This window comes from Salvelinus namaycush, chromosome 17, assembly GCF_016432855.1.
Source record: "Salvelinus namaycush isolate Seneca chromosome 17, SaNama_1.0, whole genome shotgun sequence".
Lineage (NCBI taxonomy): Eukaryota > Metazoa > Chordata > Actinopteri > Salmoniformes > Salmonidae > Salvelinus > Salvelinus namaycush.
Window position 1 is genome coordinate 38,359,916 of NC_052323.1, and position 22,953 is coordinate 38,382,868.

The following is a 22,953-nucleotide window of genomic DNA, read 5'->3' on the forward strand; positions in this document are numbered from 1 at the left end:
GTGAGGAGTACGGATGGAGGGAAGGTGAGTAGTAAGGATGGAGGGAAGGAGGAGAGGAGTAAGGATGGAGGGAAGGAGAGGAGTAAGGATGGAGGGAAGGAGAGGAGTAAGGTTGGAGGGAAGGAGAAGGAGAGGAGTAAGGATGGAGGGAAGGAGGAGAGTGAGGTGGAGGAAGGTGCGGGCTCTGAGGAGGACAGCCGTCGCTCCAGCCGCACAAAGACCACACCCCTCAGGAAGTCACCGGACGGGAAGAACAAGATGGCCGAATCCTCTCAGGAGAACAGCGACTCAGAGACTCCCAGCAGGCTGAAGAGTAGAACCAAAGGCAGCTCGGAGAAGGAACGTGAGGAGGAGGAGGAGCAGAGCAATGCCTCCTCCAAGGTGACCGCTGACCCTTCTAAACAAGAAGTGGACTCTGACTCTGACGAGGTTCCGGACATCCTGCTCCAGACTGCAGAGGCGGAACAAAGCTCGGACGAGGATGCACAGCAGGACGCCGATGGTAACGAGGGTAACAGGAGCTTCAAAAGATGCCAGTTCAAACTCAGCAAGAAAGACGGAGAGGAGGAGGAGAATGACAAGGTGAAGACTGAGAAGAAGCTGGCGGCCAAACGCAAACTGAAAGTCGACGATTCAGACAACTCAGAGTCCGACTCAGACGAAGACGCGAAGAAGAAGAAGAAGAAGTCCTCCACGGCTTCTGCCAAAAAGACATCCAAGAAGAAGAACTCGGACGGCTCCTCTAACTCCGACTCTGACCTGGAGAAGGAGATGAAGGGACTCAGCAAACTGGGGCCGGGGAAACGGAGGAGCAGCCGCGTGAAGAAAGAAAGAGAGGAGAAGGAGAACAAGGGCGGGGATCGGAGGCGGTCGTACGAACTGAAACGCAAAGCCAGAGGTAGAGGAGCCAAGCAACAAGATTCATCGTCTGATGACGTGGAGGAGGAGGGAGGAGAAGGAGGGTCGGGAGAGGAGAGTGGAGACCAGCAGAAGATTAAACCCATCGTGGAGGAGACGGTGGTAGCAGGGAGGGGAACCTTCCACCAGTCCTCAGGTGAGTAGAGCTGTTGTTTCTGAAAGCTGTATATTGGACTCTCCGTTTCTACAAGGCAGATGGTACACTGTGTTGTCAATACAACTTGACCTAAACTCCACTGAATTGACACCTGACCTCTGCAGTGTTTTCCACAAGTACATAGAGTAGCCATCCAAATGGAAAAAGTAGCCAGCCAGGCGCCCCGGGGTCTGAGGCTGGACACCCAGGGTTGGCATTTTTGGCCAAAGGAACTCTAGAATGTACCAGATTCAATCCGAAATAGACAGTGAAATTATTTTACACTTTTTCTAGTTTACCTCCCAGATTGGAAGAATTAGTTGTGGTTTTGTGTAGAACAGGGCTCTCCAACCTTGATTCCTGGAGAGATACCCTCCTGTAGGTCGTAACTCGAACCTCAGTTGTAACCGAACATGATTCAGTTTATCAACCAGCTAATTATTAGTCAGGTGCGCTAGATTAGGGTTTGAGTGTGAACCTACAGGTCTGTAGCTCTCCAGGAACAGAGATAGAGAGCTCTGGTAAAGAAAGACTTTACAATTTAAATGACATTGTATTGTTGTTTTGAATATGATCTGGGCCGATATGATCAGGATTATTTTCTAAATGAGACAACATTTCAACCTGTCTTCTCTTGAGTTTAGGTGTCTTTAAAGTTTTACTACAAGATATGAGTTAGCCCAATGATGTTTGTTCTTTAAATTATGTATTATATTAAAAATGAATTAAGTAGCCCACTTCATTAAATTAAGGTTGCATTGAACAATTTACAAGGTTTTCAGTATTATCATTCTGATTTTACATATCCTAATTAATGTGAAATTATCATTAGTTAGGACCCTATAAAATTTGTTTATTTTGTCTGATTACATTTTCTTTCCCAAATTCCGTTTTCTCTTAGTTTTTACAGGTTTCTGTTTTTTTATATCGAAATCACACTTTTTAAAATACTAGAACAACTAATTGGATGTTCTAAGTCCACAACATTGCTTAAACCTCATCAGGAGACCGCTTTGATATCTGGGAAAAACCTGATCAATTAAAATGTTTGGGTGTAGTTGGCCTTTAATTCAATGGTGCGCCTGGCAAGAGGCTGTTTATGGTGAATCTGGCAAGAGGCTGTTTATGGTGAATCTAGCAAGAGGCTGTTTATGGTGAATCTGGCAAGAGGCTGTTTATGGTGAAACTGGCAAGAGGCTGTTTATGGTGAATCTGGCAAGAGGCTGTTTATGGTGAATCTGGCAAGAGGCTGTTTATGGTGAAACTGGCAAGAGGCTGTTTATGGTGAAACTGGCAAGAGGCTGTTTATGGTGAAACTGGCAAGAGGCTGTTTATGGTGAATCTAGCAAGAGGCTGTTTATGGTGAAACTGGCAAGAGGCTGTTTATGGTGAATCTAGCAAGAGGCTGTTTATGGTGAATCTGGCAAGAGGCTGTTTATGGTGAATCTGGCAAGAGGCTGTTTATGGTGAAACTGGCAAGAGGCTGTTTATGGTGAATCTGGCAAGAGGCTGTTTATGGTGAATCTGGCAAGAGGCTGTTTATGGTGAAACTGGCAAGAGGCTGTTTATGGTGAAACTGGCAAGAGGCTGTTTATGGTGAATCTGGCAAGAGGCTGTTTATGGTGAATCTGGCAAGAGGCTGTTTATGGTGAATCTGGCAAGAGGCTGTTTATGGTGAAACTGGCAAGAGGCTGTTTATGGTGAAACTGGCAAGAGGCTGTTTATGGTGAAACTGGCAAGAGGCTGTTTATGGTGAAACTGGCAAGAGGCTGTTTATGGTGAATCTGGCAAGAGGCTGTTTATGGTGAATCTGGCAAGAGGCTGTTTATGGTGAATCTGGCAAGAGGCTGTTTATGGTGAATCTGGCAAGAGGCTGTTTATGGTGAATCTGGCAAGAGCCTGTTTATGGTGAATCTGGCAAGAGCCTGTTTATGGTGAATCTGGCAAGAGCCTGTTTGGCGGCGAGCCCGGCGAGAGCCTGTTTGGCGGCGAGCCTAGCACCATAAACTCACTTTAGCATCACCGTCTGGCCAGCCCTGACATCCTAGGAAAGGAAACCTAGGAAATCCTTTGGTGTACTTGTCCCGTTGCAATACCATGGACATATAACCACGTTGTATGATTTATAAACAGCAAAGGTGTACAGGAGATCAACTTTATTCAGTTCTACACCTTTTATAAAATAGTCAACACTTGCTGTTCAGTTGTCAAAGCACAGTAAATAGCCTGCCGTGACTCCGCGTGGCTTGCTATGTGAAACAGGCCAAAGAAAATACATGTGCCAGAAAACAATTAGGCCAAGTGGATTTTCACTCGTCATTACCATTTACGTTACATTCTAATTCACCAGCATGCTCTGTAAGGAAATTAAACTGCAACCACAGTGTGCAGAAATTGTACCGGGGGGCGGGACATATGGCAGAATGCGTTACCCTGTCATCTCTCGCTTTGTGACGGACAGGACTATCCTATCAATAGATGGCTAGTAGATGCATATTATTCATTATAGCAGGAGACGATCCGACAGACTGGCAAACTAAGACTTTTAAATTAAAAGTATCCTAGTTTATCTGAAGTGGAAAATGTAGCTGATTAACTGACGTCCGTCTCTTATGGAAAAACACTGTCTCTAACCCCTGACCCTTTTCTGTGTGTCTGAAGGAGATGAAGGTAAACATGACGCTTCTCAGATGGCTGATGAGGAGGACGATGATCCAGAGAACAGGTATTAAAAAGTATTTTCATTCAAGACAAAGCAAATATGTCCTGAACTGCATGCTTCTCTACCAGCTGACGAACATCCTTCAATCTTTTTTCTTATTTCCTTTCCTTTTCTTATTTCCTTGACTTACGGGGTGGCTGCTGTTTTACAGGCTCCTAACCAGTTGTGTTATTTTGTGTTTTTTCACATTGTAACTTATTTTGTACATAATGTTGCTGCTACTTTCTCTTATGATCGAAAAGAGCTTCTGGATATCAGAACAGCGATTACATTGCTCGACTGGACAAAGACTTTTTAATGAGTCCGACGCAAAGGATGTACTGCTTCTCCGAGAACAGGTCCAAATCCTCGTAATTCGTGTTAAGAGAAGATGGAGGTACAAGGGGTGGAGATCTGGGTGCCTTGTGAGAATTAGTCTGCGAGTGGGTAATCCGCCTCTACCATCTGTTCTATTGGCCAACGTGTAATCACTGGAGAATAAACTGGATGAGCTCCGTTCAAGACTATCCTAGTCGTGGCTCAACGAAGAGACGGATAATATACAGTTGGCTGGGTTTTCCGTGCATTGGCAGGACAGAGAAGCTAAGTCCGGCAAGACGAGGGTGGTGTGTATTTGTCAACAGCTGGTGCGAGATGTCTAATATTAAAGAAGTCTCGAGGTATTGCTCGCCTGAGGTAGAGTACCTCATGATAAGCTGTAGACCACACTATCTACCAAGAGAGTTTTCATTTATATTTTTCGTAGCCGTCTATTTACCACCACAAACAAATGCTGGCACTAAGACTGCACTCAACAAGTTGTATAAGCAAACAAGAAAATGCTCTCCTGGTGGCTGGGTACTTTAAACTCTAGACCACCTTTACTCCACATACAAAGCTCTCCCCCGCCCTCCATTTGGCAAATCTGACCATAATTCTATCCTCCTGATTCCTACTTACAAGCAAAAACTAAAGCAGGAAGTACCAGTGACTCGCTCAATACCGAAGTTGTCAGATGACGCGAATGCTATGCTACAACTGTTTTGCTAGCACAGACTGGAATATGTTCTGGGATTCCTCCAATGGCATTGATGAGTACACCAACTCAGTCATCGGCTTCATCAATAAGTGCATCGACGACGTCGTCCCCACAGTGACCGTACGTACATATCCCAACCAGAAGCCATGGATTACAGGCAACATCCGCACTGAGCTAAAGGCTAGAGCTTCCGCTTTCAAGGACGCCTATAAGAAATCTCACTATGCCCTCAGACGAACCATCAAACAAGTAAAGCTTCAATACACTAACTAAGGACTAAGATTGAATCCAACTACACCTGCTCTGATGCTCGTCGGATGTTGCAGGGCTTGCAAACAATTACAACTACAATGGGGATCCCAGCCGCGATCTGCCCAGTGACACGAGCCTACCAGACGGGCTTAATGCCTTTTTTGCTCGCTTCGAGGCAAGCAACACTGAAGCATGCATGAGAGCACCAGCTGTTCCGGACGACTGTGATCACGCTCTCCGTAGCCGATGTGAGCAAGACCTTTAAATGGGTCAAAAATTCACAAGGCCGCTGGGCCAGACGGATTTCCACGACGTGTACTCAGAGCACACGCGGACCAACTGCCAAGTGTCTTCACTGACATTTTCAACTTCTCCCTGACCAAGTCTGTAATACCTACATGTTTCAAGCAGACCACCATAGTCCCTGTGTCCAAGACAGCGAAGGTAACCTGCCTAAATGACTACCGCCCCATAGCACTCACGTCAGTAGCCATGAAGTGTTTTGAAAGGCTGTATCTACACTGCTGCTACACGCTGTTTATTATCTATGCATATACACTTTACCCCTACCTTCTGGTACAAATTACATCAACTAACCTGTACCCCTGCATATTGACTCGGTACCGGCACCCCCTGTATATAGCCTCGTTGTAATTGTTTTTTTGTGAATATTATAACTCTATTTCTTGAATTGCATTGTTTAAGGGCTTGTAAGTAAGCATTTCACTAAGGTCTACTACACCTGTTGTATTCGGAGAATGTGACAAATAACATTGATTTAAATGTCTTCCTCCTTAATAGAATTGCCAAGAAGATGCTGCTGGCCCAGATCAAGGCTAACTACTCTTCAGGAGCGGAGGAGAGCTCTGACGAGGACGGAGAAGAGAAGGAACAGAAGAAGGGGAAGGGAGGAGAGGAGCAGGAGGAGGGTGAGCTACATTCACTTCTAAATTTCATACTCGTTGATACAGTGATTCTGCAGTGCCTCTTTCCACCACTAATGGTTTATGTCACTAGACTAGATGTAGAAACCATAAATAACTGCTTGTTCCACTCAACAGAAGAAGACGATGATGATGATGATGAAGGGGGTTCTGGCTCTGACGTGGACGTGAAGAAAAGTGTGGGGCGTCGCCACCGGCTGCTCCGCCACAAACTGACGCTGCACGAAGTGGAGTCGGGAGAGAAGGAGAAACCAGCCAGCAAGGGGAAGAAGGAGACCAAGAGGAACAGACGGAAAGGTACGAGGGCTGTCTGGCTGTTTGGCACGGTCTGGCTGGCTGGCCTGGTTTCTCTAGCTGGCCCGGTCTGTCTAGGCCGGTGTATTAACACCTATGGAACAGAATGAAAGTCCTACTCTGCAAACTGATGACTGTTTTCAATCAACTCTACCTCCCGCCTCTCTCTCTATCCCCCTCTTTCTCCCTCTCCTCTCTCATTCTTTCTCTCACTCCCCTTAACCTCTCCCTGTCTTCTCTTCTCCTCCCCTCTTCTCTCTTCCTCCCTCCCCCTCTCCAGTGGGTAGTGATGACTCAGCAGACTCAGACTTTAAGGAGGCAGCGAGCAGCAGTGAGTCAGGAGTTAGTGAGGAGATCAGTGAGAAGGAATCGTCGTCAGAGGAGGAGTCGGAGTCTGAGAAGGAAGGCAGTAGCCACAGGAGGACCACTCGCTCCTCCAAGAAGAAGAAGAAGAAGAAGAAGAAGGAGGAGAGGAGCTACGCCCAGAAGAAGAAACGGCGCCGCATCAAGGTCCAGGATTCTTCATCTGACGAGAAGGTATGGGGAAGGAGAGGACTTTCTCCTTACTCCTAAACAATTCTATATTTGTGAATTTGGTCTGGAATTCATTGATTGGTCAATGTTTGATTGTTAAAACATCATAGGTCACAATGTGTGATTTAGATTGGTCAGTTGACCCCTGGGGGTTGAAGTTGAAAGGTCAGAGGTTAACCCTCATTCTCTCCTCCAGAGCGGGTCAGGAGAGGACGGCTCGGGGAAGGAGGATGGAGACACTCCTAAAGGACAGAGGAAGAAGATCAGAAAAATCCTCAAGGACGACAAGCTGAGGATGGAAACGAGGGATGCCCTGAAGGAGGAGGAGGAGAGGAGGAGACGCATCTCGGAGAGGGAGCAGCTCAGGGAGAAACTCAGAGAGGTAAAAAGTCAACTGTGTGAGCTGTTGTCATGGCATCGAAATGAAGATAGACTCAGTCTATCAATGAGTCAACTACTCCTTCTGCCCGATGGTACGCTAAGGAGCCAGATAGATGTGTGGTGCATTGTGGTTCAGATAAGAGCATGGTAGCAGCCATGTTTCCACAGTGAGTTTTAAATGTACTGAATGCACTCTTTGAATAGAGTGGAAGAACCTGTCCCAACCAGCAGAACAGTCTCCCTGCTGCCCTATACTCCTAGGAACATAACCTGTCCCAACCAGCAGAACAGTCTCCCAGCTGCCCTATACTCCTAGGAACATAACCTGTCCCAACCAGCAGAACAGTCTCCCGGCTGCCCTATACTCCTAGGAACATAACCTGTCCCAACCAGCAGAACAGTCTCCCAGCTGCCCTATACTCCTAGGAACATAACCTGTCCCAACCAGCAGAACAGTCTCCCAGCTGCCCTATACTCCTAGGAACATAACCTGTCCCAACCAGCAGAACAGTCTCCCAGCTGCCCTATACTCCTAGGAACATAACCTGTCCCAACCAGCAGAACAGTCTCCCTGCTGCCCTATACTCCTAGGAACATAACCTGTCCCAACCAGCAGAACAGTCTCCCAGCTGCCCTATACTCCTAGGAACATAACCTGTCCCAACCAGCAGAACAGTCTCCCAGCTGCCCTATACTCCTAGGAACATAACCTGTCCCAACCAGCAGAACAGTCTCCCAGCTGCCCTATACTCCTAGGAACTAACCTGTCCCAACCAGCAGAACAGTCTCCCAGCTACCCTATACTCCTAGGAACATAACCTGTCCCAACCAGCAGAACAGTCTCCCAGCTGCCCTATACTCCTAGGAACATAACCTGTCCCAACCAGCAGAACAGTCTCCCTGCTGCCCTATACTCCTAGGATCATAACCTGTCCCAACCAGCAGAACAGTCTCCCGGCTGCCCTATACTCCTAGGAACATAACCTGTCCCAACCAGCAGAACAGTCTCCCTGCTGCCCTATACTCCTAGGAACATAACCTGTCCCAACCAGCAGAACAGTCTCCCAGCTACCCTATACTCCTAGGAACATAACCTGTCCCAACCAGCAGAACGGTCTCCCTGCTGCCCTATACTCCTAGGAACATAACCTGTCCCAACCAGCAGAACAGTCTCCCAGCTGCCCTGTACTCCTAGGAACATAACCTGTCCCAACCAGCAGAACAGTCTCCCGGCTACCCTATACTCCTAGTAACATAACCTGTCCCAACCAGCAGAACAGTCTCCCGGCTGCCCTATACTCCTAGGAACATAACCTGTCCCAACCAGCAGAACAGTCTCCCAGCTGCCCTATACTCCTAGGAACATAACCTGTCCCAACCAGCAGAACAGTCTCCCAGCTGCCCTGTACTCCTAGGAACATAACCTGTCCCAACCAGCAGAACAGTCTCCCGGCTGCCCTGTACTCCTAGGAACATAACCTGTCCCAACCAGCAGAACAGTCTCCCTGCTGCCCTATACTCCTAGGAACATAACCTGTCCCAACCAGCAGAACAGTCTCCCAGCTACCCTATACTCCTAGGAACATAACCTGTCCCAACCAGCAGAACGGTCTCCCTGCTGCCCTATACTCCTAGGAACATAACCTGTCCCAACCAGCAGAACAGTCTCCCAGCTGCCCTGTACTCCTAGGAACATAACCTGTCCCAACCAGCAGAACAGTCTCCCGGCTACCCTATACTCCTAGTAACATAACCTGTCCCAACCAGCAGAACAGTCTCCCGGCTGCCCTATACTCCTAGGAACATAACCTGTCCCAACCAGCAGAACAGTCTCCCAGCTGCCCTATACTCCTAGGAACATAACCTGTCCCAACCAGCAGAACAGTCTCCCAGCTGCCCTGTACTCCTAGGAACATAACCTGTCCCAACCAGCAGAACAGTCTCCCGGCTGCCCTGTACTCCTAGGAACATAACCTGTCCCAACCAGCAGAACAGTCTCCCGGCTGCCCTGTACTCCTAGTAACATAACCTGTCCCAACCAGCAGAACAGTCTCCTGGCTGCCCTATACTCCTAGGAACATAACCTGTCCCAACCAGCAGAACAGTCTCCCGGCTGCCCTATACTCCTAGGAACATAACCTGTCCCAACCAGCAGAACAGTCTCCCGGCTGCCCTATACTCCTAGGAACATAACCTGTCCCAACCAGCAGAACAGTCTCCCAGCTGCCCTGTACTCCTAGGAACATAACCTGTCCCAACCAGCAGAACAGTCTCCCAGCTGCCCTGTACTCCTAGGAACATAACCTGTCCCAACCAGCAGAACAGTCTCCCTGCTGCCCTATACTCCTAGGAACATAACCTGTCCCAACCAGCACAACAGTCTCCCTGCTGCCCTATACTCCTAGGAACATAACCTGTCCCAACCAGCAGAACAGTCTCATAGCTGCCCTATACTCCTAGGAACATAACCTGTCCCTACCAGCAGAACAGTCTCCCAGCTGTCCTATACTCCTAGGAACATAACCTGTCCCAACCAGCAGAACAGTCTCCCGGCTGCCCTATACTCCTAGGACACTAACCTGTCCCAACCAGCAGAACAGTCTCCCAGCTGTCCTGTACTCCTAGGAACATAACCTGTCCCTACCAGCAGAACAGTCTCATAGCTGCCCTATACTCCTAGGAACATAACCTGTCCCTACCAGCAGAACAGTCTCCCTGCTGCCCTATACTCCTAGGAACATAACCTGTCCCAACCAGCAGAACAGTCTCCCAGCTGCCCTGTACTCCTAGGAACATAACCTGTCCCAACCAGCAGAACAGTCTCCCGGCTGCCCTGTACTCCTAGGAACATAACCTGTCCCAACCAGTAGAACAGTCTCCCGGCTGCCCTATACTCGTAGGAACATAACCTGTCCCAACCAGCAGAACAGTCTCCCTGCTGCCCTATACTCCTAGGAACATAACCTGTCCCAACCAGCAGAACAGTCTCCCAGCTGCCCTGTACTCCTAGGAACATAACCTGTCCCAACCAGCAGAACAGTCTCCCTGCTGCCCTATACTCCTAGGAACATAACCTGTCCCAACCAGCAGAACAGTCTCCCAGCTGCCCTGTACTCCTAGGAACATAACCTGTCCCAACCGCCCTGTACTCCTAGGAACATAACCTGTCCCAACCAGCAGAACAGTCTCCCAGCTGTCCTATACTCCTAGGAACATAACCTGTCCCAACCAGCAGAACAGTCTCCCAGCTGCCCTATACTCCTAGGAACATAACCTGTCCCAACCAGCAGAATAAATGTATTTGTATGTACAGACTGTAATGCTTTTAGACTAGACTCTATATGTCCCTCCCGACCAGGTACTCGTGGTGGAGGAGGCGTCTGCCGTGGCTTGTCCAATCACAACCAAGCTGGTGCTGGATGTAGACGAGGAGACCAAGGAGCCCATGGTGCAGGTCCACCGCAATCTGGTCACTAAACTCAAACCACACCAGGTCGACGGTGAGAGACACATGTTGTTAGCAACAGTAGGAGCAGTAGTAGTAGCAGCAGCAGCAGTAGCATCAGTAGCAGTAGTAGTAGCATCAGTAGTAGTAACAGTAGCATCAGTAGTAGTAACAGTAGCATAAGTAGTATTAGCATAAGTAGTATTAGCATAAGTAGTATTAGCAGTAGTAGTATTAGCAGTAGTAGTATTAGCAGTAGTAGTATTAGCAGTAGTAGTAGTAGCAGTAGTAGTAGCAGTATTAGCAGTAGTAGTAACAGTAGTAGTAGTAGCAGTAGTAATATTAGTAGCAGTAGTAGTATTAGTAGCAGTAGCAGTAGTAACAGTGGCAGTAGTAGCAGTAGTAGTATTAGCAGTAGTAGTAGTAGTAGTAGCAGTAGTAGTAGTAGTAACAGTAGTAACAGTAGCATAAGTAGTATTAGCATAAGTAGTATTAGCATAAGTAGTATTAGCAGTAGTAGTATTAGCAGTATTAGCAGTAGTAGTATTAGCAGTAGTAGTATTAGCAGTAGTAGTAGTAGCAGTAGTAGTAGTAGCAGTAGTAGTAGTAGCAGTAGTATTAGCAGTAGTAGTAACAGTAGTAGTAGTAGCAGTAGTAATATTAGTAGCAGTAGCAGTAGTAACAGTGGCAGTAGTAGCAGTAGTAGTATTAGCAGTAGTAGTAGCAGTAGTAGCAGTAGTAGTAGTAGTAACAGTAGTAGTAGTAGTAACAGTAGTAGTAGTAGTAACAGTAACAGTAGTAGTAGTAGTAGTAGTAGTAACAGTAACAGTAGTAGTAGTAGTAACAGTAACAGTAGTAGTAGTAACAGTAGTAGTAGTAACGGTAGTAGTAGTAGTGTTGGTAACAGTAGTAGTAGTAACAGTAGTAGTAGTAGTATCAGCAGTATTAGCAGCAGCAGTAGTAGTAGTAGTAGTAGTAACAGTAGTAGTAGTAGTAGTAGAAACAGTAGTGGCAGTATTAGTAGCAACAGTAGTAGTAGCAACAGTAGTAGTAGTAGTAGCAACAGTAGTAGTAGTAGTAGTAGTAGCAACAGTAGTAGTAGTAGTAGTAGTAGCAACAGTAGTAGTAGTAGTAGTAGTAGTAGCAACAGTAGTAGTAGTAGTAGTAGTAGCAACAGTAGTAGTAGTAGTAGTAGCAACAGTAGTAGTAGTAGTAGCAACAGTAGTAGTAGTAGCAACAGTAGTAGTAGTAGCAACAGTAGTAGTAGTAACAGTAGCATCAGTAGTAGTAGTAACAGTAGCATCAGTAGTAGTAACAGTAGCATCAGTAGTAGTAGTAGTAACAGTAGTAGCACTAGTAGTAGTAGTATAAGTAGTAGTAGTAGTAACAGTAGTAGTAACAGTAGTAGTAACAGTAGTAGTAGTAGTATAAGTAGTAGTAGTAGTAACAGTAGTAGTAACAGTAGTAGTAATATTAGTAGCAGCAGCAGTAGTAGTAATATTAGTAGCAGCAGCAGTAGTAGTAACAGTAGTAGCACTAGTAGTAGTAGTATAAGTAGCAGTAGTAGTAGTAGTAGTAGTAATATTAGTAGCAGTAGTGGTAGTGGTAGTGGTAGTAGTAACAGTAGTAGTAACAGTAGTAGTAATATTAGTAGCAGCAGTAGTAGTGGTAGTGGTAGTGGTAGTAGTAACAGTAGTAGTAACAGTAGTAGTAACAGTAGTAGTAATATTAGTAGCAGTATTAGTGGTAGTGGTAGTAATATTAGTAGTAACAGCAGTAGTAGCAGCAGTAGTAGTAACAGTAGTATCAGTAGTAGCAGCAGCAGTAGTAGTAACAGTAGTAGTAGTAGTAACAGTAGTAGTAGTAGCATCAGTAGTAGCAGTAGTAGCATCAGTAGTAGCAGTAGTAACATTTGAAGCATTAGTAACATTAGTAGTAGTAACAGTAGTAGGAGCAGTAGCAGCAGTAGTAGTAACAGCAACAGTAGTAGTAGTAACAGTAGTAGTAGTTGTAGTAACAGTAGTAGTAGTACCGGTAGTAGTAGTACTAGTAGTAACGGTAGTAGTAGTAGTGTTAGTAACAGTAGTAGTAGTAACAGTAGTATTAGTATCAGCAGCAGTAGTAGTAGTAACAGTAGTAGTAGCAGTAGTAGTTACAGCAGTAGCATCAGTAGTAGCAACAGTAGCATAAGTAGTATTAGCATAAGTAGTAGTAGCAGTAGTAGTAACAGTAGTAGTAGTAGCAGTATTAGCAGTAGTAGTAACAGTAGTAGTAGTAGCAGTAGTAATATTAGTAGCAGTAGCAGTAGTAGTATTAGTAGTAGTAGTAGTAGCAGTAGTAACATTAGTAGTAGTAGTAACAGTAGTAGTAGTAGTAACAGTAGTAGTAGTAGTAACAGCAACAGTAGTAGTAGTAGTAACAGCAACAGTAGTAGTAGTAACAGCAACAGTAGTAGTAGTAACAGTAGTAGTAGTAACAGTAGTAGTAGTAGTAACGGTAGTAGTAGTAGTGTTGGTAACAGTAGTAGTAGTAACAGTAGTAGTAGTAGTATCAGCAGTATTAGCAGCAGCAGTAGTAGTAGTAGTAGTAGCAACAGTAGTGGCAGTAGTAGTAGCAACAGTAGTAGTAGTAGCAACAGTAGTAGTAGTAGTAGTAGCAACAGTAGTAGTAGCAACAGTAGTAGTAGTAGTAGTAGCAACAGTAGTAGTAGTAGCAACAGTAGTAGTAGTAGCAACAGTAGTAGTAGTAGTAGTAGCAACAGTAGTAGTAGTAGTAGTAGCAACAGTAGTAGTAGTAGTAGTAGCAACAGTAGTAGTAGTAGTAGTAGCAACAGTAGTAGTAGTAGCAACAGTAGTAGTAGTAGCAACAGTAGTAGTAATAGCAACAGTAGCAACAGTAGTAACAGTAGCAACAGTAGTAGTAGTAACAGTAGCATCAGTAGTAGTAACAGTAGCATCAGTAGTAGTAGTAGTAACAGTAGTAGCACTAGTAGTAGTAGTATAAGTAGCAGTAGTAATATTAGTAGCAGCAGTAGTAGTGGTAGTGGTAGTAGCAGTAGTAGTAAAGTAGTAGTAGTAGTAGTAGTAACAGTAGTAGTAATATTAGTAGCAGCAGCAGTAGTAGTAACAGTAGTAGTAGCAGTAGTAGTTACAGCAGTAGCATCAGTAGTAGCAGTAGTAGCAGTAGTAACATTAGAAGCAGTAGTAACAGTAGTAGTAGTAACAGTAGTAGGAGCAGTAGCAGCAGTAGTAGTAACAGCAACAGTAGTAGTAGTAACAGTAGTAGTAGTTGTAGTAACAGTAGTAGTAGTACCGGTAGTAGTAGTACTAGTAGTAACGGTAGTAGTAGTAGTGTTAGTAACAGTAGTAGTAGTAACAGTAGTATTAGTATCAGCAGCAGTAGTAGTAGTAACAGTAGTAGTGGTAGTAACAGTAACAGTAGTAGTAGTAACAGTAGTATTAGTATCAGCAGCAGCAGTAGTAGTAACAGTAGCGGCAGTAGTAGTAGCAACAGTAGTAGTTGTAGCAACAGTAGTAGTAGTTGTAGCAACAGTAGTAGTAGTAGTAGCAGCAGTAGTAGTAGTAGCAACAGTAGTAGCAGCAACAGTAGTAGTTGTAGCAACAGTAGTAGTAGTTGTAGCAACAGTAGTAGTAGTAGTAGCAACAGTAGTAGTAGTAGCAGCATCAGTAGTAGCAGCATCAGTAGTAGTAGCAGCAGCAGTAGTAGTAGCAGCAGCAGTAGTAGTAGTAGCAGCAGCAGCAGTAGTAGTAGTAGTAGTAGTAACGGTACTAGTAGTAGTAGTAACGGTAGTAGTATTAGTAGCAGCAGTATTAGCAGCAGCAGTAGTAGTAGCAGCAGCAGTAGTAGTAGCAGCAGTAGCAGTAACAGCAACAGTAGTAGTAGTAGTAGTAGTAACGGTACTAGTAGTAGTAGTAACGGTAGTAGTATTAGTAGCAGCAGTATTAGCAGCAGCAGTAGTAGTAGCAGCAGTAGTAGTAGTTGTAGTAGTAACAGTAGTAGTAGCAGCAGCAGCAGTAGTAGCAGTAGTAGTAGTAGTAGTAGTAGTAGCAACAGTAGTAGTAGTAGTAGCAACAGTAGTAGTAGAAGTAACAGTAGTAGCAGTAGTAATATTAGTAGCAGCAGCAGTAGTAGTAGCGGTAGTAGTAGCAGCAGTAGTAGCAGCAGTATTAGTAGCAGTAGTAGTAGTAGTAGTAACAGTAGTGGCAGTAGTAGTAGTAGTAGTAGTAGTAGCAACAGTAGTAGTAGTAGCAACAGTAGTAGTAGTAGTAGCAACAGTAGCATCAGTAGTAGTAACAGTAGTAGCACTCTTAGTAGTAGCAGTAGTAGTAGTAGTAGTAGTAGTAGTAGCAACAGTAGTAGTAGTAGTAGTAGCAACAGTAGCATCAGTAGTAGTAACAGTAGTAGCACTCTTAGTAGTAGTAACAGTAGTAGGAGCAGTAGCAGCAGTAGTAGTAACAGCAACAGTAGTAGTAGTAACAGTAGTAGTAGTTGTAGTAACAGTAGTAGTAGTACCGGTAGTAGTAGTACTAGTAGTAACGGTAGTAGTAGTAGTGTTAGTAACAGTAGTAGTAGTAACAGTAGTATTAGTATCAGCAGCAGTAGTAGTAGTAACAGTAGTAGTGGTAGTAACAGTAACAGTAGTAGTAGTAACAGTAGTATTAGTATCAGCAGCAGCAGTAGTAGTAACAGTAGCGGCAGTAGTAGTAGCAACAGTAGTAGTTGTAGCAACAGTAGTAGTAGTTGTAGCAACAGTAGTAGTAGTAGTAGCAGCAGTAGTAGTAGTAGCAACAGTAGTAGCAGCAACAGTAGTAGTTGTAGCAACAGTAGTAGTAGTTGTAGCAACAGTAGTAGTAGTAGTAGCAACAGTAGTAGTAGTAGCAGCATCAGTAGTAGCAGCATCAGTAGTAGTAGCAGCAGCAGTAGTAGTAGCAGCAGCAGTAGTAGTAGTAGCAGCAGCAGTAGTAGTAGTAGTAACGGTACTAGTAGTAGTAGTAACGGTAGTAGTATTAGTAGCAGCAGTATTAGCAGCAGCAGTAGTAGTAGCAGCAGCAGTAGTAGTAGCAGCAGTAGCAGTAACAGCAACAGTAGTAGTAGTAGTAGTAGTAACGGTACTAGTAGTAGTAGTAACGGTAGTAGTATTAGTAGCAGCAGTATTAGCAGCAGCAGTAGTAGTAGCAGCAGTAGTAGTAGTTGTAGTAGTAACAGTAGTAGTAGCAGCAGCAGCAGTAGTAGCAGTAGTAGTAGTAGCAGTAGTAGTAGCAACAGTAGTAGTAGTAGTAGCAACAGTAGTAGTAGAAGTAACAGTAGTAGCAGTAGTAATATTAGTAGCAGCAGCAGTAGTAGTAGCGGTAGTAGTAGCAGCAGTAGTAGCAGCAGTATTAGTAGCAGTAGTAGTAGTAGTAGTAACAGTAGTGGCAGTAGTAGTAGTAGTAGTAGTAGTAGCAACAGTAGTAGTAGTAGCAACAGTAGTAGTAGTAGTAGCAACAGTAGCATCAGTAGTAGTAACAGTAGTAGCACTCTTAGTAGTAGCAGTAGTAGTAGTAGTAGTAGTAGTAGTAGCAACAGTAGTAGTAGTAGTAGTAGCAACAGTAGCATCAGTAGTAGTAACAGTAGTAGCACTCTTAGTAGTAGTAGAAGTAACAGTAGTAGCAGTAGTAATATTAGTAGCAGCAGCAGTAGTAGTAGCAGCAGTAGTAGTAGTGGTAGTAGCAGTATTAGTAGCAGTAGTAGTAGTAGTAACAGTAGTAGCAGCAGTAGTAACACTAGTAGTAGGAGCAGCAGCATCAGTAGTAGTAACAGCAACAGTAGTAGTAACATTAGCAGTAGTAGTAGTAATAGTAGTAACAGTAGTAGTAGTAGCAGCAATAGTAGCAGTAATAGGAGTAGCAGGAGTAGTAGCAGCAGTAGTAACAGTAGTAGTAGTAACAGTACTACTACTAGTAGTAGTAGTAGTGGTAGTAGTAACAGTACTACTACTAGTAGTAGTTGTGGTAGTAGTAGTAGTAACAGTACTACTAGTAGTAGCAGTATCAATGTTTGTCTTTAATCATGTTGATTGTTTATGGTGAAAACGAGGGTGTCCGTCTTTTACTCACTTATCAAGTCAATGATGCTTCATGGGTTCAGTGCTGCCAACAATGGCAGGATTTCTGTGGTCTGAGCTTTGGGTGATGAGTGAGATGTCTGTCTCTCTAGGGGTCCAGTTCATGTGGGACTGCTGTTGTGAGTCGGTGAAGAAAACCAGCAAGAACTCTGGTTCTGGATGTATCCTGGCTCACTGTATGGGCCTGGGAAAAACACTGCAGGTCTGTACCACTCATTCCTTTACCTATTTCTCTGGCTGGTAGACTGGTCTCTGGCCGGTAGACTGCTGGGGTTTCTGGCCGGTGGACTGCTGGGGTCTCTGGCCGGTGGACTGCTGGGGTCTCTGGCCGGTGGACTGCTGGGGTCTCTGGCCGGTGGACTGCTGGGGTCTCTGGCCGGTGGACTGCTGGGGTCTCTGGCCGGTGGACTGCTGGGGTCTCTGGCCGGTGGACTGCCGGGGTCTCTGGCCGGTGGACTGCCGGGGTCTCTGGCCGGTGGACTGCCGCGGTCTCTGGCCGGTGGACTGCCGCGGTCTCTGGCCGGTGGACTGCCGCGGTCTCTGGCCGGTGGACTGCCGCGGTCTCTGGACTGCCGCGGTCTCTGGACTGCCGCGGTCTCTGGACTGCCGCGGTCTCTGGACTGCCGCGGTCTCTGGACTGCCGCGGTCTCTGGACTGCCGCGGTCTCTGGACTGCCGCGGTCTCTGGCCGGTGGACTGCCGCGGTCTCTGGACTGCCGCGGTCTCTGGACTGCCGCGGTCTCTGGACTGCCGCGGTCTCTGGACTGCCGCGGTCTCTGGCCGGTGGACTGCCGGGGTCTCTGGCCGGTTGTCTTCCTATAGAACGGGATGTTTCTGGGTTGTGGGAGGAGCATAATGTCTACCTCCACTCCTAACCATTTATCTCATCTGACCCTCTCATTACATACTTTGACCACAAGGTGGTAACCCTACTCCACACTACTGCTATGTGACAAGTTAGACTTCTCTCTCTATGTGTATATATCTATATTGTATCTAACCCTGTTTCTATCACTAGGTGGTAACCCTACTCCACACACTACTGCTGTGTGAAAAGTTAGACTTTTCCACGGCTCTGATCGTCTGTCCTCTCAACACGGTTCTCAACTGGCTCAATGAGTTTGAGAAGTGGCAGTACGGCTTCAAGGATGAGGAGAGTTTAGAGGTACACACTTACTCTTATATACCTGTCTGTGTCTTTACGCTGTCTGTGTGTCTTTACGCTGTCTGTGTGTCTTTACGCTGTCTGTGTGTCTTTACGCTGTCTGTGTGTCTTTACGCTGTCTGTGTGTCTTTACGCTGTCTGTGTGTCTTTACGCTGTCTGTCACTAGGTGACGGAGCTGGCCACGGTGAAGCGACCTCAGGAGAGAGCGGCTGCTCTGCAGCAGTGGCAGGAGGATGGAGGGATCATGATCATTGGCTATGAGATGTACCGTAACCTCACACAGGGTAGAAACATCAAGAGCAAGAAACTCAAAGAGACCTTCCAGAAGACCCTGGTTGACCCAGGTAGGTAGAGGACACACACACACACGGTCTTGTATCCAGTTTCTTTTAACTTCTCTATGTTAGCTGGATCACTTTCCTAAACCGCTGAATTGCAGGGCGCCAAATTCAAAAATATTACTAAAAATATTTATAATCATGCAATCACAAGTGAAATATACCAAAACACAGCTTAGCTTGTTGTTAATCCACCTATCGTGTCAGATTTTGAAAAGATGCTTTGCAGCGAAAGCAATCCAAGCTTTTGTGAGTGTATCAATCAATGCTAGAACAGTTAGCCTTATATTAGCTTGGTCAGAAAAGCAATAAAATTAATCGCTTACCTTTGATAATCTTCGGATGTTTGCACTCACGAGACTCCCAGTTACACAACAAATGTTATTTTTGTTCGATAAATATTACTTTTATAACAAAAAAACGCCATTTGGGTTGCGCATTATGTTCAGAAAACCAAAGCCTCGTTCCGCTCGAACAAATTCCAAAAAGTATCCGTAATGGTCGTAGAAACATGTGAAATGTTTTTTATAATCAATCCTCAGGTTGTTTTTAACAAACATAATCGATAATATTTCAACCGGACCGTAACCTATTCAATAAGAGAGAAAAAGAAAATGGAGAGCTACCTCTCTCGCGTGCAGGAACTATTCGGAGGACACTTGACTAGTTTTGAAAAATCTCGCTCATTTTTCAAAATAAAAGCCTGAAACTATGTCTAAAGCCTGGTCACAGCCTGAGGAAGCCATTGGAAAAGGAATCTGGTTGATACCCCTTTAAATGGGAGAAAGACGGTCCAGGAAACACAGGTTTCCGCCTGCAGAATCAGTTTTGTTATACTCACAGACAATATTTTGACAGTTTTGGAAACTTTGGAGTGTTTTCTATCCTAATCTGTAAATTATATGCATATTCTACGATCTGGACCTGAGAAATAGTCCGTTTACCTTGGGAACGTTATTTAAAAAAAACAATAAAAATAAAAAATCTGACCCCCAGCGTTAAGAGGTTTTAACTCTCTCTGCTCTGTGTTCACTCCCTCCCCAGGCCCAGACTTTGTGATCTGTGATGAGGGCCACATCTTGAAGAACGAAGCGTCGGCCATCTCTAAAGCCATGAACTCCATCAAGACCCGACGGAGAGTGGTGCTCACCGGCACACCACTGCAGAACAACCTCATAGAGTGTATGTCCGTTACTTCCTGTTATATCCAGACCGCTAGCCTACAGGGCATTGGGAAAGTATTCTGACCCCTGCACTCTTAACACATTTTGTTACGTTACAGCCTTACTCAAATGGATTCCCCCCTCATCAATCTACACATAATACCCATAATGACAATGCCAAAACAGGTTTAGACATTTTTGCTAATTCATAAAAAATACAAAACTGAAATTTTACATTTAGTATTCAGACCCTTTACTCAGTACTTTGTTGAAACACCTTTGGCAGTGATTACAGCCTCGAGTCTTGTGTATGACGCTTCAAGCTTGGCACACCTGTATTTGGGGAGTTTCTCCCATTCTTCTCTGCAGATCCTCTGGTTGGTGGAGGGCCCAAGCCCTCCCAGGTCCACCCATGACTGTGCCCCTGCCCAGCCAAGAGAAATCCATGGATTAGCGCCCTATTAATTTATTTAAATTGATGTTCTTTCTATGAACTGTATCTCAGTCAAATGTTGCATGTTGTTTTTGTTCAATATAGTAAGTTATATGGACTCTTGTGTTAAATAGTAGGGGTTGACATAATTTTTTCCATGACTACCCCTTCCTCTGTCCCCCATACATACAGTTGAAGCTGGAAGTTTACATACACCTTAGCCAAATACATTTAAACTCATTTTTTCACAATTCCTGATATTGAATCCTAGTAAAAAAGTTTCCTGTCTTAGGCCAGTTAGGATCACCACTTTATTTTAAGAATGTGAAATGTCAGAATAATAAGAGAATGATTTATTTCAGCTTTTATTTCTTTCATCACATTCCCAGTGGGTCAGAAGTTTACATACACTCAATTAGTATTTGGTAGCATTACCTTTAAATTGTTTAACTTGGGTCAAACGTTTCGGGTAGCCTTCCACAAGCTTCCCACAATAAGTTGGGTGAATTTTGGCCCATTCCTCCTGACAGAGCTGGTGTAACTGAGTCAGGTTTGTAGGCCTCCTTGCTCACACACGCCTTTTCAGTTCTGCCCCCATAAATTTTCTAGAGGATTGAGGTCAGGGCTTTGTGATGGCCACTCCAATACCTTGACTTTGTTGTCCTTAAGCCATTTTGCCACGACTTTGGAAGTATGCTTTGGGTCATTGTCCATTTGGAAGACCCATTTGCGACCAAGCTTGAACTTCCTGACTGATGTCTTGAGATGTTGCGTCAATATATCCAAATAATTTTCCGTCCTCATGATGCCATCTATTTTGTGAAGTGCACCAGTCCCTCCTGCAGCAAAGCACCCCCACAACATGATGCTTCCAACCCCGTGCTTCACGGTTGGGATGGTGTTCTTTGGCTTGCAAGCCTCCCCCTTTTTCCTCCAAACATAACAATGATCATTATGGCCAAACAGTTCTATTTGTGTTTCATCAGACCAGAGGACATTTCTCCAAAAAGTACGATCTTTGTCCCCATGTGCAGTTGCAAACCGTAGTCTGGCTTTTTTATGGCTGTTTTGGAGCAGTGGCTTCTTCATTGCTGAGCGGCCTTTCAGGTTGTGTTGATTTAGGACTTGTTTACTCTGGATATAGATATCTTTGTACCTGTTTCCTCCAGCATCTTCACAAGGTCCTTTTGCTCTTGTTCTGGGTTTGATTTGCACTTCTCGCACCGAAGTATGTTCATCTCTAGGAGACAGAACGTGTCTCCTTCCTGAGTGGTATGACGGCTGCGTGGTCCCGTGGTGTTTATACTTGCGTACTATTGTTTATACAGATGAACGTGGTACCTTCAGGCGTTTGGAAATTGCTCCCAAGGATGAACCAGACTTGTGGAGGTCTACAATTATTTTTCTGAGGTCTTGGCTGATTTATTTTGATTTTCCCATGATGTAATGCAAAGTGGCACTGAGTTTGAAGGAAGGCCTTGAAATATATCCACAGGTACACCTCCAATTGACTCAAATGATGTCAATTAGCCTATCAGAAGCTTCTAAAGCCATTACTTAATTTTCTGGAATTTTCCAAGCTGTTTAAAGGCACAGTTAACTTAGTGTATGTAAACTTCTGACCAGCTGAAATTATGATACAGTGAATTATAAGTGAAATAATCCGTCTGTAAACAATTGTTGGATAAATTACTTCTGTCATGCACAAAGTAGATGTCCTAACCGACTTGCCAAAACTATAGTTTGTTAACAAGAGATTTGTGGAGTGGTTGAAAAATGAGTTTTAATGACTTCAACCTCAGCGTATGTAAACTTCCGACTGTACATCTATAATTCACATAGAATCTTGAGTTCTAGATATGTCACTGAAAGCAAGTCTAAGCAGATCTGTTCTATGTGAGATAATTCTACGCCTTCGTTAAGTTTGATTTTTTTCTACCTGTTTACTTACATTTTTTTTACACCAGCTTCAAACCGCTGAAAAATACAATATTTTGATTATGGTTGTATTTGGTTATATTTGACAACAGTTTAGATGGTACAGTGATTCTCTGCGCAATGACTTTTTGTGCAGAGAATTTTGAAAAGACGAATGGGAAAACACAGTATTTTACAATCCAGGTGTGCAAAGCTCTTATGAGAGTTAACCAAGACGACTCCCAGCTGGAATCGCTGCCAAATATGATTCTAACATGTATTGACTCGGGTGAAAACTTATATAATCAAGATATATTACGGTTTCATTTCTCATTTTTTATTTTTATGATAGGGATATAATTCTACTTTGGCATTACCAAGATTTGTTGACAAAAAATGACAGTGGAATCAACTTTAATCCCCACTTCATAACACAACAAAATGTGAAGAAATCTGGGTGGGGGGTGTGAATACTAATGTTGTGTGTTTTCCCTGTCCAGACCACTGCATGGTGAACTTCATCAAGGAGAACCTGCTGGGGTCAGTGAAGGAGTTCAGGAACCGCTTCGTCAACCCCATCCAGAACGGGCAGGCAGCAGACTCCACGGACCAGGACGTACGGATCATGAAGAAGAGGGCTCACATCCTCTACGAGATGCTCAATGGATGTGTACAGGTAACACTGTGGTGTACGCCTCATGAAGGAGAGGGCTCACGTCCTCTACGAGATGGATGTGTACAGGTAACACTGTGGTGTACGCCTCATGAAGGAGAGGGCTCACGTCCTCTACGAGATGGATGTGTACAGGTAACACTGTGGTGTACGCCTCATGAAGGAGAGGGCTCACGTCCTCTACGAGATGGATGTGTACAGGTAACACTGTGGTGTACGCCTCATGAAGGAGAGGGCTCACGTCCTCTACGAGATGGATGTGTACAGGTAACACTGTGGTGTACGCCTCATGAAGGAGAGGGCTCACATCCTCTACGAGATGGATGTGTACAGGTAACACTGTGGTGTACGCCTCATGAAGGAGAGGGCTCACGTCCTCTACGAGATGGATGTGTACAGGTAACACTGTGGTGTACGCCTCATGAAGGAGAGGGCTCACGTCCTCTACGAGATGGATGTGTACAGGTAACACTGTGGTGTACGCCTCATGAAGAAG

The 22,953-nt window shown here is 44.8% G+C and overlaps 1 protein-coding gene across 1 annotated transcript in view; it reads left to right on the top strand.

The window, feature by feature from the left end:
- The window catches only part of atrx (ATRX chromatin remodeler), a 78,314-nt gene that overhangs the window by 15,950 nt on the left and 39,411 nt on the right, over positions 1–22,953 (top strand). Inside the window, exons 9-20 of the mRNA XM_039012013.1 lie at positions 100–1,054; positions 3,716–3,779; positions 5,848–5,975; positions 6,108–6,287; positions 6,565–6,821; positions 7,015–7,200; positions 10,558–10,699; positions 16,861–16,970; positions 17,786–17,932; positions 18,100–18,277; positions 19,316–19,453; positions 22,285–22,460. Of these exons, the coding sequence (XP_038867941.1) occupies positions 100–1,054; positions 3,716–3,779; positions 5,848–5,975; positions 6,108–6,287; positions 6,565–6,821; positions 7,015–7,200; positions 10,558–10,699; positions 16,861–16,970; positions 17,786–17,932; positions 18,100–18,277; positions 19,316–19,453; positions 22,285–22,460 (2,661 nt within the window). The remainder of the gene's footprint in view (positions 1–99; positions 1,055–3,715; positions 3,780–5,847; positions 5,976–6,107; positions 6,288–6,564; positions 6,822–7,014; positions 7,201–10,557; positions 10,700–16,860; positions 16,971–17,785; positions 17,933–18,099; positions 18,278–19,315; positions 19,454–22,284; positions 22,461–22,953) is intronic.